The sequence below is a fragment of the Corvus cornix genome, chromosome 18 (assembly GCF_000738735.6).
Source record: "Corvus cornix cornix isolate S_Up_H32 chromosome 18, ASM73873v5, whole genome shotgun sequence".
Lineage (NCBI taxonomy): Eukaryota > Metazoa > Chordata > Aves > Passeriformes > Corvidae > Corvus > Corvus cornix.
In genome coordinates, this window is record NC_046347.1 from 11,454,294 (window position 1) to 11,467,576 (window position 13,283).

The 13,283-nt window shown below is 67.1% G+C and overlaps 3 protein-coding genes across 3 annotated transcripts; 2 read left to right on the plus strand and 1 right to left on the minus strand.

The window, feature by feature from the left end:
- Positions 1-24: 24 nt before the first annotated feature.
- Positions 25-1,502, plus strand: LOC120410963 (collagen alpha-1(I) chain-like). The gene is made up of 3 exons (XM_039562349.1): positions 25-764; positions 987-1,115; positions 1,212-1,502. The coding sequence occupies exons 1-3, from the start codon at positions 106-108 to the stop codon at positions 1,459-1,461; spliced, it is 1,038 nt and encodes a 345-aa protein (XP_039418283.1). The 5' UTR covers positions 25-105; the 3' UTR covers positions 1,462-1,502.
- An 892-nt stretch (positions 1,503-2,394) lies between these two features.
- FAAP100 (FA core complex associated protein 100) lies at positions 2,395-9,319 on the plus strand. The gene is given in 10 exon segments (XM_039562458.1): positions 2,395-2,582; positions 2,585-2,697; positions 3,342-3,460; positions 3,664-4,619; positions 5,172-5,322; positions 6,242-6,996; positions 7,249-7,385; positions 8,016-8,132; positions 8,464-8,550; positions 8,638-9,319. Coding segments are annotated over 10 exon segments (2,619 nt in total). The 5' UTR covers positions 2,395-2,533; the 3' UTR covers positions 8,773-9,319.
- A 292-nt stretch (positions 9,320-9,611) lies between these two features.
- On the minus strand, positions 9,612-13,098 carry FSCN2 (fascin actin-bundling protein 2, retinal). Its single transcript, XM_039562459.1, has 5 exons — positions 11,840-13,098; positions 10,479-10,635; positions 10,273-10,394; positions 10,040-10,207; positions 9,612-9,960 (listed from the first exon to the last, which is right to left on the minus strand). The coding sequence occupies exons 1-5, from the start codon at positions 12,660-12,662 to the stop codon at positions 9,755-9,757; spliced, it is 1,476 nt and encodes a 491-aa protein (XP_039418393.1). The 5' UTR covers positions 12,663-13,098; the 3' UTR covers positions 9,612-9,754.
- Positions 13,099-13,283: the final 185 nt, after the last annotated feature.

Sequence of the window (13,283 nt, forward strand, 5' to 3'; positions counted from 1 at the left end):
TGTCACCTGGCCCGGCGTGCTCCGCAATCCCAAGGGGAATGGGCGAATGTTGCACCCCAGTGCGTGCCTCTTGTGGTCCCTCACCTGGGCCTGGATGGGGCTGGGATGCTCTGTGTTCCCAGTGGAATCTGGCCCACCCTGTGTCCCAACACTGTCACCTGGGATGGGGCTGGGATGGGGCTGGGATGCTCTGCATTCCCGACGGGAATGGGGAAACACCGTGCCCCAGCGTGGTGCCACTTGTGCTCCAGTCTGTGCCGGGATGGGGCCGGGATGCTCCATGTTCCTAACTGGAACAGGGGCACGCAGCACCGTGCCTCCTGTGCTTTGTCACCTGCGGCCAGGCAGTGCTCCGTGTTCCCAGCGGGAACTGGGGACGCTGCTCCCCAGGGCCGTGCCGCCTGCACTCCATCACCCCGACGGGCCGGGGTGCTCCGCATTCCGGCCGGGCCCCTGTGTCCGGGCTGGTGTCCGCGGTCTGTTTGCAATCAGCCCCGGAGCCGCGTGCGGCCGGGCCCGGTGCCAGCCCCAGCCTGGAAAAGGGGGAGCGGGAGCCGCAGGAGCCAGAGCCGGGGAGCGCAGCCCGGCGAGCGGCCGCGGAGAGGGAGCGGGGAGGCGGCTCGGTGCTGGGGACGCGACAGCCCCGGGGACGCGGGGACACGGCCCCGCCATGGCCCGGCTGCTCCCGCTCCTGCTCCTCGCCGCTCTGGGCTGTGCAGCCAAGCCGGGCCGGCGGCCGGCGGCGGGGGGCGATGGAGCAGACGGTAATTCCCGCTCTCGGGACCCCCTTCCCACCGGGATGTGGGCACGGGCAAGGGCCTGACCGGGCGGCTGCCCTGGGTGTGGGGCCGGAGGGAGCCCCGGTGTGGGGGGTGGGTCCTGTCCGGGGCTGGAGGGGTCCCAGGTGAGGGGCTGGGCGAGGGTCTTGCCCTGGGTGAGGGTCCTGCTCCTGGGGACTGCTCGCCGTCCCACCGCGGCCCCTCCAGCCCAGAGAGCCTCGGCGAGGGGCTGCGCCAACCTGACTCTGGTCCTGGAACAACTGGAGTTCGCCATCACGTCCCAGCTGCGGAACCTGCTGCTGTGGACCACCAGACCGTGCTGCCCGACTACGGCAGGTGAGGGGCCGGGGGTCCCTCGGGGGAATGTTGGGGGGTCCCTGGGGGGGGGGGTGGGATTGGGGGTCCCTGCCCTCACGCCGCTGCGCCCGCAGGGATCCCGGCGCTGTCGGGGGGCCCTGGACGAGCTGTACCGGGGATTTCCGGCCTGAAGGAGCAGCTGGGCCGGCTCTCGGATCGCTTCGCCCACCTCGAAGCCTTCCGTGGAACAGCTGAGGCCCGGGCCCGGAGTGCTGCAGCCCCCGCCGCGGCCGGGGAGGGGTCCTCCAGAGCCCCCGCAGGGTCCCGGGACCCCGCAGTGAGCGACCCTCGCCCGCACCGGGGCGGGGGCGGCGGCCGGGGCTGAGCCAGGCGGGGGGGAGGGACAGGGGCAGCGCCTGGGGGGGCTCGGACTGGGGGCGGCGGAGGCATCACTTGGGCGGTGGCAGAAAGACCGGGGGGAGACCACCTGGGGGCTCAGACAGGCTGGGGGGAGTAGGGATGTCACTTGGGGGGGGGTCTCAAGCTGGAGGGGCTCAGGGCATCACTTGGGGATTTTTGGGGGGCGGGGGTCCATCTCCGTGGGTCAGGGTCAGCTCGCGGGGTGGTGGTCTCTGCCCCCCCGGGGGGTCCCACCCGGCCCTTTCTCTCTCTCAATAAAGCCGCTGCCGCCAGCCCCGCCTCGCTCCTTTCTCCCCGTGTGCCGGGATGGGAGCGGAGGGGAGGGGTCACTGGCGGGGCGGGGGTTCCTCCCCTCCCGGTACGACCCCCGGGAGCCGCCCCCCCGCCCGTCGCCGCTTTACGGCCTGTCGTAAACTCCCCCCCGCCCATTGCGGCGGCCGCCGCGCAGCCGTAAAGCGGAGCCGCCCGCGCCCCCCGCCCGCGTACCCGCGGCCCCTCCGGGAGGGATTTGGGGGGGGCGGGATGGGGGGGCGAGGGACGGGGGCTTGGGTCGGGAGCTGTGGGCTGGGCAGGGCGGGCGACTGGGGTGGTGGGCTGCCAGTGGAGCTGGCTTGGGGGGGTGTGGGGGTCTCAGCCAGGCGTGTGGGGGGCTGTGGGGCGGGGGCTTGGGGTACAAGGCCTGTGATGTGGGGGGCTCTGGGATAGCTCTGGAGAGTCTGGGGTACAAGGACTGTGATGTGGGGGGAGTCTGGGGGCTGTGGAGGTGGGAATGGGGGGGGCTGAGGTTGGTGCTTGGGAAGGGGCTGTTTGTGCGGCTGGGCCTGCGTGTCCCACTCGGAGGGGAAGGGGCTGTGGGGCTCAGGGCCGGGAGGACTGGGGGTCCGGACACGTGCTGTGGGGGGCTGGGGGCTCCGACAGGGGCGCGGGGGTCTGCAGGGCTGTGTCACCACACACTGCCACAGCTCGGGGGTCCGGGCCCAGCCCCCTCACACCCTCGGTGTCCCCCCGCCCCCTCCCCACGTGCCCAGGCCGGCACCATGGCACAGGTGGGGCACAGGGTGGATTACCTGGCCGGATTCTGCTGCCCGTGGGGGGGCTGGTGGCAGGCAAGCCGCGGGTGCTGTGCCACGAGAACGAGATCTACCTCTCCAATGGCACCGAGTTCGTCTATGTGTACGACCAGGAGGGCAAAGTGCTCAAGGTGAGGGGCTTGGCGGGGTGGGGGTTCACCCTGTGTCCCCCATCCCATGGGGACAGTGTCCCGTGACACAGTGGGGACACGCCCCAGTCATGTCCCCACTCCCTGTGGCTGGATTTCCTCCATCAGGATCCAACAGACAAACCCTACAAGCAGCACCCCTTGCTTTGGGGTTTCGGGGTGCTGCCAGCTGGCCCCTCTCCCAATCCTGTGGGACACACATTGGATCAGACTCCACGGGCTCGTTCCCCCCAGCACAGGGGCTTCTCTTCCCCCAGGCCTGGTCGCTGTCCCCGCTGTCACAGCACCCTGACTGACACGCTGCTGCCTTTGTTAATTTGTTCTGATTATCATTTCTAAGAAATCCACCGCTGTAAGAGCGGGATCTGCCTCCCACACTGCGCTCCCGCTCGGCAAAGTAGAGCACGTACCCTGCTCCCTGTTTTCCTTCCCCTCAGGGAGCGGGAATGACAGGCTGCCACAGCCCCTCTCCCAGCCCCCACCCGGGAACACCCAGCTGGGTGCTGCCCAGGGATCCATTTATCCCTGGAAATCGCTTTGGATCCCCCTCTGCAGGGAGCCGACTTGTCTCTGCCACCCCTCCGGGTGCCGTGGGAGGTGACATTTGGTTCTGTCCCCACTCCCAGGCCGTGTTCCGCTGCCCCGACCAGGTGTGGCACGTGGAGCTGCTGCCCCAGCCCCGGCAGCTCTACATCCTGTGCGCCCACAGCGGGATCTACTGCGTGTCCCTGGAGCAGCAGAGCAGGTGAGCCAGGGGTGGCCCCTGTCCCTGAGCTCCCAGGGCTGCCCTTCCTGCCATGGGAAGCGTGAGGCTCTGGATCCATGTCTCCCGGTGCTAAAAGCTCTCCTGCAGGAGTTCATTTCCCAGGGCCAGGCAAAGAGGCGGCCAAGGGACACGCTGGCTTCTCCCCACGGCTTGGCTCACAGCTCTTCCCTGTTTTCCCAAAGGTTAATGGAGCAGACGGACGGCGACGGCCAAGAAAGCAACGGCCCTTCCGGCGTCTTCCCGGTGGAAGCGGACGCCTGCATCTTCCCCGACGCCAGCCTGAGCATGTTCACCCTGCTCAGCACCTTCGTCATCACGCTGGCCCAGGACGAGGGCAAGTGGTGGATGCGGCTGCACGAGCTGCCGCGCCCGGAGCAGGACGGGCCCCCGTACCGGCAGGTCAGCCAGGTGGAGTTCTGCCCCGGGACCGCGCCGGGGGACGCGGGGGACGCGCCGCCCTCCTGCTTCCTGCCCGTGCTGTGCTGCGCGGCCGCGCCCGGCACCCAGGGGCTGTGGTGCTCTGGGGGCTTCGTGCTGGAGGAGCCCCTGTTCAGCCTCCTCTTCGGCATCGACGTGGCCATGCTGGAGTCGCCCATGATCCTGTGCGGCTTCCCGGACGGGCAGCTCTGCTCCGTGCCCCTCAAAGCCCTCAGCTCCTCGCCCGCCGCCGCCGACGGCTGCCGCGATGTGTCCAACCCGGCCCCGCCCGTGAAGATCCTGCACCACCTGGAGGAGCCCATCGTGTTCATCGGGGCGCTGCGCACGGAGCGGCGTGCGGCCGACGACGCCGAGGACGAGCCGCCCGCAGGCGAGCCCGGCTGTGACTGCGTGGTGGCCGTGGGCCACTACGGGAAGATGGTGGCCGTGAAGGCGGATCAGCAGGAGGAGGCCACGGTGCCGGAGCTCAGGGAATATTACCTGCGGGGGCCCATCCTGTGCGCGGCCTGCGGCAGCGGCTCCCGCATGTACTACAGCACCCACTCGGACATCTCCGCCGTCGACCTGGACTGGGCGGGCGACTCCTCGGACCCCGAGGACACAGAGAATGGCACCGGCGTGCTGCCCCCCGTGCTGTCCCCTGCCAGCCTGAGTATCTGTAGTGTCGTGGCTCTTTCCTTGTCCTCTCGAGCCTCGGAAGGTACTGGGGGCAGTGGGGTGGGATCCCGCCTCTCCTCCCTCTGCAGCTCCATGTGGGCTGGGTGGGGCTCCATCTTTCATCCTTGTTGGCTCCTCTTGGTTCTATAAGTCATTCCTGCCCATTGTGGTTCCTGCTCTTCCCTGCCCATTCCCAGTCCCTCAGCTCGGTATTGCAGGAAGGGGCTGGCCCTCACAGCCGTGGGCTCCCCGCATGGGACAGCCTGGGACAGCCCCGAGCCAGTAAGGCTCCCTCCGAAAAGGGGGTGTTCAGTGTGCCTCTGGACTGGCTGCCTGCAGCGCTGCGTGTGTCACCAGCAGGACCCCTGTGTGGCAGCTGGGTGCTGCTGGCTGTGGCTGGGCAGGCACAGGGTGGGGTCCCTTCTTGGGGGTCTGCGTGTGAGTGGGGGGTGCTGTGGTGATCCATGTCTGCCTCCATCATATCCCACTGCCTTGGGGAGGCAGTGCCATCCTGCTCCCTGTCTCATCCACCTCAGCCATCCAGGAAGCCCCTGCTCCCTTCCTGGCCCCTTACCTGCCCCGTCTGTGCCCGCAGGGGAGTCGGAGCTGTTGGCCCTGTCGGCCAAGGGCCGCCTCGTGTCCTGTGGCCTGTGCAGCCCCGAGGAGCCGGACGTGGAGCTGACCCCTGCTGAGATCGGCCGGAGGATCAAGGAGCTGCTGTCGGGGATAGGGGACACCTCAGAGAGGTAAAGGTGGCACCGAGCTGGGGGTTGTGCAGGTCCTTGCCAGTACTTAATTATGGAATCCCAGAATGGTTTGGGTAAGAGAGACCTTAAAGCTCATCCCATTCCATCCACACCTTCCACTTTCCCAGGTTGATCCAAGCCCTGTCCAACCTGGCCTTGGACACTTCCAGGGGTGGGGCAGCCACAGCTTCTCTGGGCACCCGGTGCCAGGGCCTCACCACCCTCACAGGGAAGAATTCCTTCCCAATATCCTATCTAGCCCTGCTCTCTGTCAGTGGGAAGCCATTCCTCTTTATCCTTCACTCCAGGCCCTTCTCCAAAGTACCTCTCCAGCTCCCTTGGAGCCCCTTTAGGCACTGGAAGGGGCCCTAATGTCTCCCTGGAGCCTTCTTTTCTCCAGGCCGAACACCCCCATCTCTCCTCAAGCTTTTCTCTTGGGAAATTGCTCCAGCATTTACCTTTTGTGGCTGGGAAGCCCCCCCACCCTCGATAATATAAAAGCAGTGTTTGAGGGCAGCCCCCTCCCATGGCACAGCCACCCCCAGCGCTGTGGGCGGGCTGGCAGCGGCAGCCATGGCAGCAGAAGGTGGCACAGGCAGGGTGCCAGGCGCCTGCCACGCGTGCCAAGCCAGCAGTAACAGGCAGGGCAGGCACATGCCTCCATCCTCCATGGCTGGCTGTGTGTGGGGAGGGGCTGTGGCCGAGCCCCCCCTCCATCCACAGGGGGATTCCTGAGGTCTGGCTGTCCGGAGCCGCTCCACAGGGTCAGCTCTGATGGGGACGTGGATCTGTGGCTGCCATGGCAGAGAAGCTGGGGGTTTCCTGTGGTGAAATCATGCCAGGAGCGGCTCAGCTGGGCAGCACAGCGCCATCCCGGCGTCCCTCCCGCTGTTTCATCCCTGTCACGTTGTCCTTGCAGAGTGTCCTTCCTGAAGAAGGCCGTGGACCAGAGGAACCGAGCCCTGGCCAGCCTGAACCAGGTGATGAACGTGAGCGCGGCGCTGCTCTCCAGCCACGAGGGCCACAAGCCCATCGCCTGCACCGTCACTGCCAACTGGAGCTGCCTCCTGCTCCAGGACACCGTCACCATCTCCTGCTTGCTGGAAAACTGCAGCGAGTACAGCCTGGAGGAGGGCTGGACCCTCTGTGTCCAGCTCCTGGCCAGCCCCTGTGCCTTAGAGGAGGAATCTGTGGATTCGGCCACCACCTTCACGTTCCCCATTGACCAGCTGCTCCCTGGGAACAAGCGGGAGCTGACGCTGCCCCTCGGCCCCACTGCGGACACCAAGCTGGACCTGCCTCTGACCATCTCCTGTGCCCTCTACTACAGTTTACGGGATATTTTGGGCAGCGGCTCCGACTCCTCCGAGGACCTGGATGACTTCCTGCCCGACGACTCGCCCCTGCTGTCCCCGGACAGAGAGGGGATCTGCCTGCCCCTCAGCCAATGCACCATTGACATGCTCCAGTGCCTCCGTTTCGGGAGCAGCCCCCCCGGGCCCGATGCCCCCCCTGCCCCCTCAGACCCTGTGGAGACCTTCCTCAAAGTGTCCCGGGAACAGACTGAACCCGAGGAGGGGAAAACCCCAGGAGAGGAGAACCTGCCCCCCTCGGCAGCGTCCATCCGGGTGTCCTCAGAGCTGCTGAAAAATGCTCTCAAAACCTCGGAAACAGGTGGGTCCCTGGAGAGGAGCATCCCAGGAGCATCGGGGAGTCTCCTGGGGCAGGGGCGCTGGCAGATTGGCACTGTCACAGCCCCTCCCTTGGGCTGTGTGACCCCACTGCCCCCACCACAACATTGGCACAACGTGACTGAGCTCAGCGTGTCCCAGCGGGGGGGGGTCCAGCCCGTGCCACCCCTCAGGGGCTGCCTCGGGCACGCGCTGTCAGCAGTGTCACATCTCTGCTTTGTCCTTTGGTCCCCAGATGTCCCACTTTGCTGTGCCACCCTGCGCTGGCTGCTGGCTGAGAACCCCGGGGCTGAGGCACTGAGCGGCACGGAGGTGGCATCGGCACGTGGCATGGCGCCCGATGGTGGCCACGTCCAGCTGCTCGTCCGAGAGGCAAGGAATGGGTTAGCCCTGAGCCAAGGAATGGGTCAGCCTGCAGGGAAGCTCCGTGTCCCACAAAGCCAGCTCCTTCCTGGAGCCAGGGAGACGAGTGGATGCATGGCTGTGCCGTTCTGACCCCCTCCTGTGGGGCTGGGGTTCAAGTGCTTGGCTGGACAGGCGGCATTCCCGGTCCATTCTGCCAGCCCTGGGCTTCCCAAAGGCTGTGGTCATTTCCCTCCCTCTCCAGATATTCCCGTTTCTCTGGCTCTAAAAAACGAGGGGAAAACGTACTTGGATTTAGGTTGTAAATCTACCTCATACAAAATTCCTCTCTAAAGGCACAGGGAAAACGGGGATTTCTGCCCAGCTCTCCACCTGAGGGGCCCCCAGCTACCTGATGCAGGTGGATTTGCACCTGAGAGCTCAGATGTCCGTGGGATGATGAGTGACAGTGTTAATTCTGCCGGATTCAATCCTGACAGGGCTCATCTGGTGGCACCAGGCTGGGAGCAACTGCTCCTGGGAGGGGCAGGAGGGTTTGGGGGTGTGTGGAGCCTTCTGGGGAGCCCGGTGCCCGTGGGGAGGGGTTCTGGCCCCCTGCTGCCCAGTGAGGGTGGCAGTGACACTGCTCTCGCTGTCCAGGTGACCGTGGATGACGTGAGCCCAGCGGGTCCCATCCAGGCTGTGGAGATCCTGATGGAGAGCGCGTCCCTGGCCCACATGAGCAAGACACACCACGCCATCATCCGGCGCATACAGGTACCCCCCGGGGGCAGGGGGAACCCCAAAGTGACCCCAAACCCCCCGGAATGGAGCCCGGGGTGCAGTGGGGGGCATTTCTGTGGCACCATGGTGTGACAGACCAGCACCACTGGAGCTGGGGGTCCCCAGATCTGGGGATCCCAGGTTTGGGGCTTGGGTTGCCCTGAGATTGGGGCTTCCCAGGGCTCGGGGGGTTCCCCGTGGCTGGGACTCCCCAGGGCTCAGACTCCCTCAGATTGGAGGTTCCCAGGGTTGGGGCTCCCAGGATTTGGGGGCTGCTGGAGCTGGGTGCTGCCAGCTCCCCCAGCACCCTCCCTCCCTCCCCCAGGCACTGGTGCTGGAGCAGGCGGCACAGGGCTCAGGACCCCCCGACCTCCGCATGCAGTACCTGCGTCAGATCCAAGCCAACCACGAGGTGAGCCCCCCGATCCCTCCCCGTGGGGAGCACGCCGTGGGACCCCCGCCACCACCCCGTGCCTCACCCCCCGGCCCCCTCCCGCAGCTGCTGCTGAAGGAGGCGCAGACCCTCCGGGACCAGCCGCCCCTGGGTGAGGAGGGGGCTGAGGGCTCTGCCACGGCCGAGAAGCTCCTGGACATCTACCGGCAGCTGCGGAACCCCAGCCTGGTCCTGCTGTGAGCGGGGGGCGGCCAGCCCGCCCCAAACCCCGCCGGCCGGGGCGGGGCCCGCGGGAGAGCCCCCCACCCCACCCCACCCCCCGGAGCAGGCGTGGGGCCGGCGGCGGTCTGGGCGGGGGGTGTGTCTGTGCGTGTTTCGTGGTCGTGTTGTCGGCAGCACCGGGGGGTCTCGGGGCTCCGGTGGCGGAGCGGGGGCTCCTGGGCTGGCCCAGCCCTGCCCCGCCGCCCCCCAGCCCGGCCAGGCCGGGGCAGCCCCCCGGGGCCGCGCTGTCTTGTGGATCCGTGGTAGTGTAGTGGCCGTGCCGAGCCGGGCCGGCCGCGGGCTGAGCCCCCCGAGCCGCCTTCAGGATCAGGACAAACAGGGTGCTGTGCCCGGGGGAGCCCCGTTTTCTGCTGGGCAGGGGAGGGGGTCTCCGCTCCCCCGTTGTTTCTATAAATGATCTCGTATCTCCGTGCTGGTGCGGCGTGGTCCGGCCCCGGCCCCTCCCGCACCTCTCCACTGTCTGTAACTCTGTCGTCTGCCATGAAAACGATCCTGTTGCTCACCCCGTGCCTGGCTCTGTTCCTTTCCATCCTCCCGGCGGGTCCTGGCAGCTCCCAGGGTGGGGGGTTCCACTGCCACTCCCCTGCTCCCCCAGCGTGGCAGGGGGGCCACCGGCTCCCCAACCTCCTCGGGGTCCTGCCTGCAGTGGCTTTGCTTTGCTGACCACCCCCATCCCATGTGGCACCCCTGGGGGTCCCTGCATCCCACTGTCCCCGGATCAGCCCTTTCCATGGGGTCTGGCGCTCCTGGGAGGGAAACAGTGCTGGATCTCGATGAGAAGGAGGATGCAGCGCTGCCCCGGTGTGATCCAGGTGACTTTAATGCCATGAGTCATGGGGGCACAGCTGCCACGAACGGTGTCACCGCTGCCACCACCCCCCTTTGCCAGGGACAGGCTGGTGCCCGTGGGCAGGAGTGGCCGTGGTGGGGGCTCCGGGGGTCAGTACTCCCACAGCGTGGCCCGCAGCACGGACTCGCTGTCGGCGCGCAGTGTCCCCGCGGGGTCCCCGCGCAGGTACCGCCCGTTCTTCCCTTTGATGGCCACGCGGCCCCGCTCCCGGAACTCGAAGAAGAAATCCTCGGAGAGGTCCCCGTCGCTGCACACCGACCCGCTGCTCGCCACGTACCAGTACTTGCCCCCCTGGCCTGCGGGGAGCCCCGGGGGGGGCTGTCAGTGCAGGCTGGACAGACCCCCAGGGCCACCCCCCCATAGCCCCCCACCCACCTTGGATCTGGTAGGCGCCGTCGCTGAAGGTGATGTGGAAGACGTCGTAGACGGAGCGGTTGGAGTCGAGCAGGTTGGAGCCCCGGTGGTAGCAGACAAAGCCGTGCTCCCCTCGCAGCACCAGCATCGGGCGGTTGATCAGCTTCAGAGTGAACTCCTCGTCCTCCCCTGCGCAGCACGCGGCCCTCAGCACCCCAGGGACCCCCCGTCCCCCCTGCCCCCCCAGCACTTACCCACGGCCTCGCTGACGGCCGCCAGCTGCCCGTTCCTCTTGGTGCAGACGTAGCGGCCGTTGCTGGCGCGCAGGGCCACGCGCCGCCCGCGCCACTCGATGTCGAACATGGTGTTGGCAGCGCTGGTGGCAGAGGGACAGCGTGAGTTGGAGGTGCGTGTGTCCCCCCAGACCGTCTCTCCAGCCCACACTGCACCCCACACTCACATTTCGGTGGCCACGGCCTGGATGCCCCCATGGGCCACCAGGGTCCAGTAGTTGCCAGTGTTGGTGTGGAGGCTGCACTTGTTGGTGTCGCGGTCGATCTGCATCTGGAAGGTCTCGTGGTTCAGCTCCTCGTCCTGGTTTGCCGAGACATTCACACCTGGGGGGAGAGTGGATGTTGGTGCTGGTCCTGCTCCAGACACTGGCACTGGTTCCTCTCTGACTCCATGCACTGGTCCTGTCCTGGGCCTGGGAACCACTCCCAGTCTGGCCATGGTCACCGATCCCACTTTGGCACTAGTTGGCACTAGTCCCACTCCAGTCATCATCAGTGACCCTGCTCTGGCCATTGTCAGCAATCCCAATCCAACCACAGGCACTGATCACACTCCAGCTGCTGTCACCAGTCCCACTCAGGCCATCAGGACCAATCCCAGTCCAGCCGTTGTCACTGTCCCAGTACAGCCATTGGCACCCATCCTACTGCAGCCATGGGTATCGGTTCCACTCTGTTGGCTATTGTCACCAATCCCACTCCGTCCATGGTCACTGATCCCGCTCTGGCCATTGGCAGCGATCCTGCTCTGGCCATCAGGACCAATCCCATTCCAGCCATTGTCCCACCCCAACCATCACCACTGCTGCCCCACGGCCACCCTCCCCCTCCCCCCCAAATCCTCCTGCGAACAATTGTGCTAATTGGGCTGCTTAATCAGCTTGTCACCACTGTGTCCATCTGGTCACAAACCCCCTATTTATAGCTGGTCCCCCCCGTCACCCGGCACTAAGCTGCTTGGCACGGGGGTGGCACCGTCCCCAGAGGGCACCTGGGGGCGAGCAGGGTCCCTTGGGACTCAAAGAGCCCATGGAGGTCCCGAGGGCCTCTGCTCACCTGTCCTACCGTCCAGTGGCTCTACACACGTGTGTGCACAGGGCATCGTGTGCGGTGTGCACAGGCAAACGAGTGAAGCTGTGGATGCTGCACGAAGCCTTGCACACCTGTGCGTGTGTGTGTGTGCACACCTGTGCACTCCCACAGCCTGCCAGTGCACACACGTGTTCACACACAGCCCTGCACGTGCACACACGTGTGTACACACACCCACGCATTCCCCCCCGCAGCCCTTCCCACCCCACAGCTGCTCCCACTCCATCCTCACTGACCCCAGCCCCCCCCAGGCAGACAGGACCCTCCCATGTCCCTCTCCAGCAGCCAGGCTGGGGTCCCCCATGTCCCCAGGATGTGGCCGTAGGGTTCCCCCCAGGCAGGCACAGTGCTCTGGGGTTGTTACTGTGGGGTCTCCCCCGGCGTGGGGGTCCCTGGGTGGGCAGGGAGCGGGTAGGGGGGTGTGGGGAGCTCTTACCCTGCCGGATGGAGACGTATCTGCCGTTGGCCGCCGTGAACACCACCTGGGGGTGACTCTCCTCCAGGTCAAAGAGTTCATCTTTGCCCGGCTTGGAGCTGCGGCCGGATTTGAGGGTGCCGGTGGGTCCGGTGGGCGCCAGGTATTTCCCGTCGCAGTCCTTGAACGCCAACTTGCCGGCCTTGAACTCGAGGGTGTAGCCGGTGCCGGCGCCGGGCTCGGGCACCAAGGTGCCATCGCAGCGCAGGTAGCGCTCGTCGGCCGTGCGCAGGCTGTACTTCTTGTCCTGGAAGCAGAGGGTGATGAGCGCGTCCACCCCCCAGGGCAGGTTGCTGTCGGTGGCGATCTCGTCCTCGTGGGCGCTCAGGTGGGCGTAGCGGCGGCGGCTGACGCTCAGCAGGTTGGCCTGGGGGTGCATGGCCAGGTGCACGGTCCAGAGCTCGCCCTCCGTCACGCTGGGGGCGAAGCAGGACAGCCGGTCCTCGCGGCCCCCGAAGAAGCGCCGGTGCGGGGCCGACTGCAGCGCCCAGCGCCCGTCCGACTGAGTGATGATGCTGAAGCCTTCGTCCCGGCCCGGCTGCTCCGCCTCGCAGCGCACCTTCCCGTCCTTGTCGGCGCCCAGGTACCGGCCCAGGTGGCTCTTGAGGAAGACGATGGAGCTGTCGGCTTCATCCTGCTCCAGCGTCCAGATCTGCTTGCGCTTGAGGCTGGGCGCCGAGGCGTTCACCTTGTAGCCGAAGCTCTCCGCCGTCAGGTACCGGCTCTCGCAGTTGATCAACCCGAACTGGATCTTCAGCACCTGGTGGATGCCATTCGTTGGCATCTTCCGCCGAGGCGGGGCGGCCCCCGGGGGCCGGCGGGGGCTCCCCGGCGCTGCCGAGCCCGGGCGTCGCGGCGGGGCCGGACGGAGCGCCCGCGGCGGGGGCGGCTGCGCTGCCCCGGACCCACGGAGCGGGACGGGGGCCCGGGGGGCTGCGACCCGTTCGATTACCCGCAGGTGGGATTAGAGACCGGCCGGGTTGCGATGGGCACCGGGGGCGCCCGGGCGAGGGGGCACCGCGGCAGCCCCCGGCCACGCCACCGTCCCTCGCCGCGGCCCCGTCCGGCTGTGGCGGAGCCGCGGGTGGAAAACTTGGGTGGGAACTCGATCCGGGCCGGCGTATCCGTTCCGATCCCGGCGGGTTAAGGTTACCGGCCCCTCTGATTCAGCAGCGGGTCACCTCCAGCCGCGCCGCCTCCCGGCCAGCCCCTAAGCGCCTTTTCCAATTAGCCAGGCATTTTGATTAGTGTAAACCTTTTATCCTGCTTTGGGGCCCTTGGCCTCCATCTGTCCTGTGGCCCCAAATCCCTCCTGCAGCTGTGGATCGGGGTCACGGACACCCCCAACCCCCCCCCCCCAGAGCCAACCCCCGGGGCGTGGGGTCCTTCGGGGCTGAGACCGCCT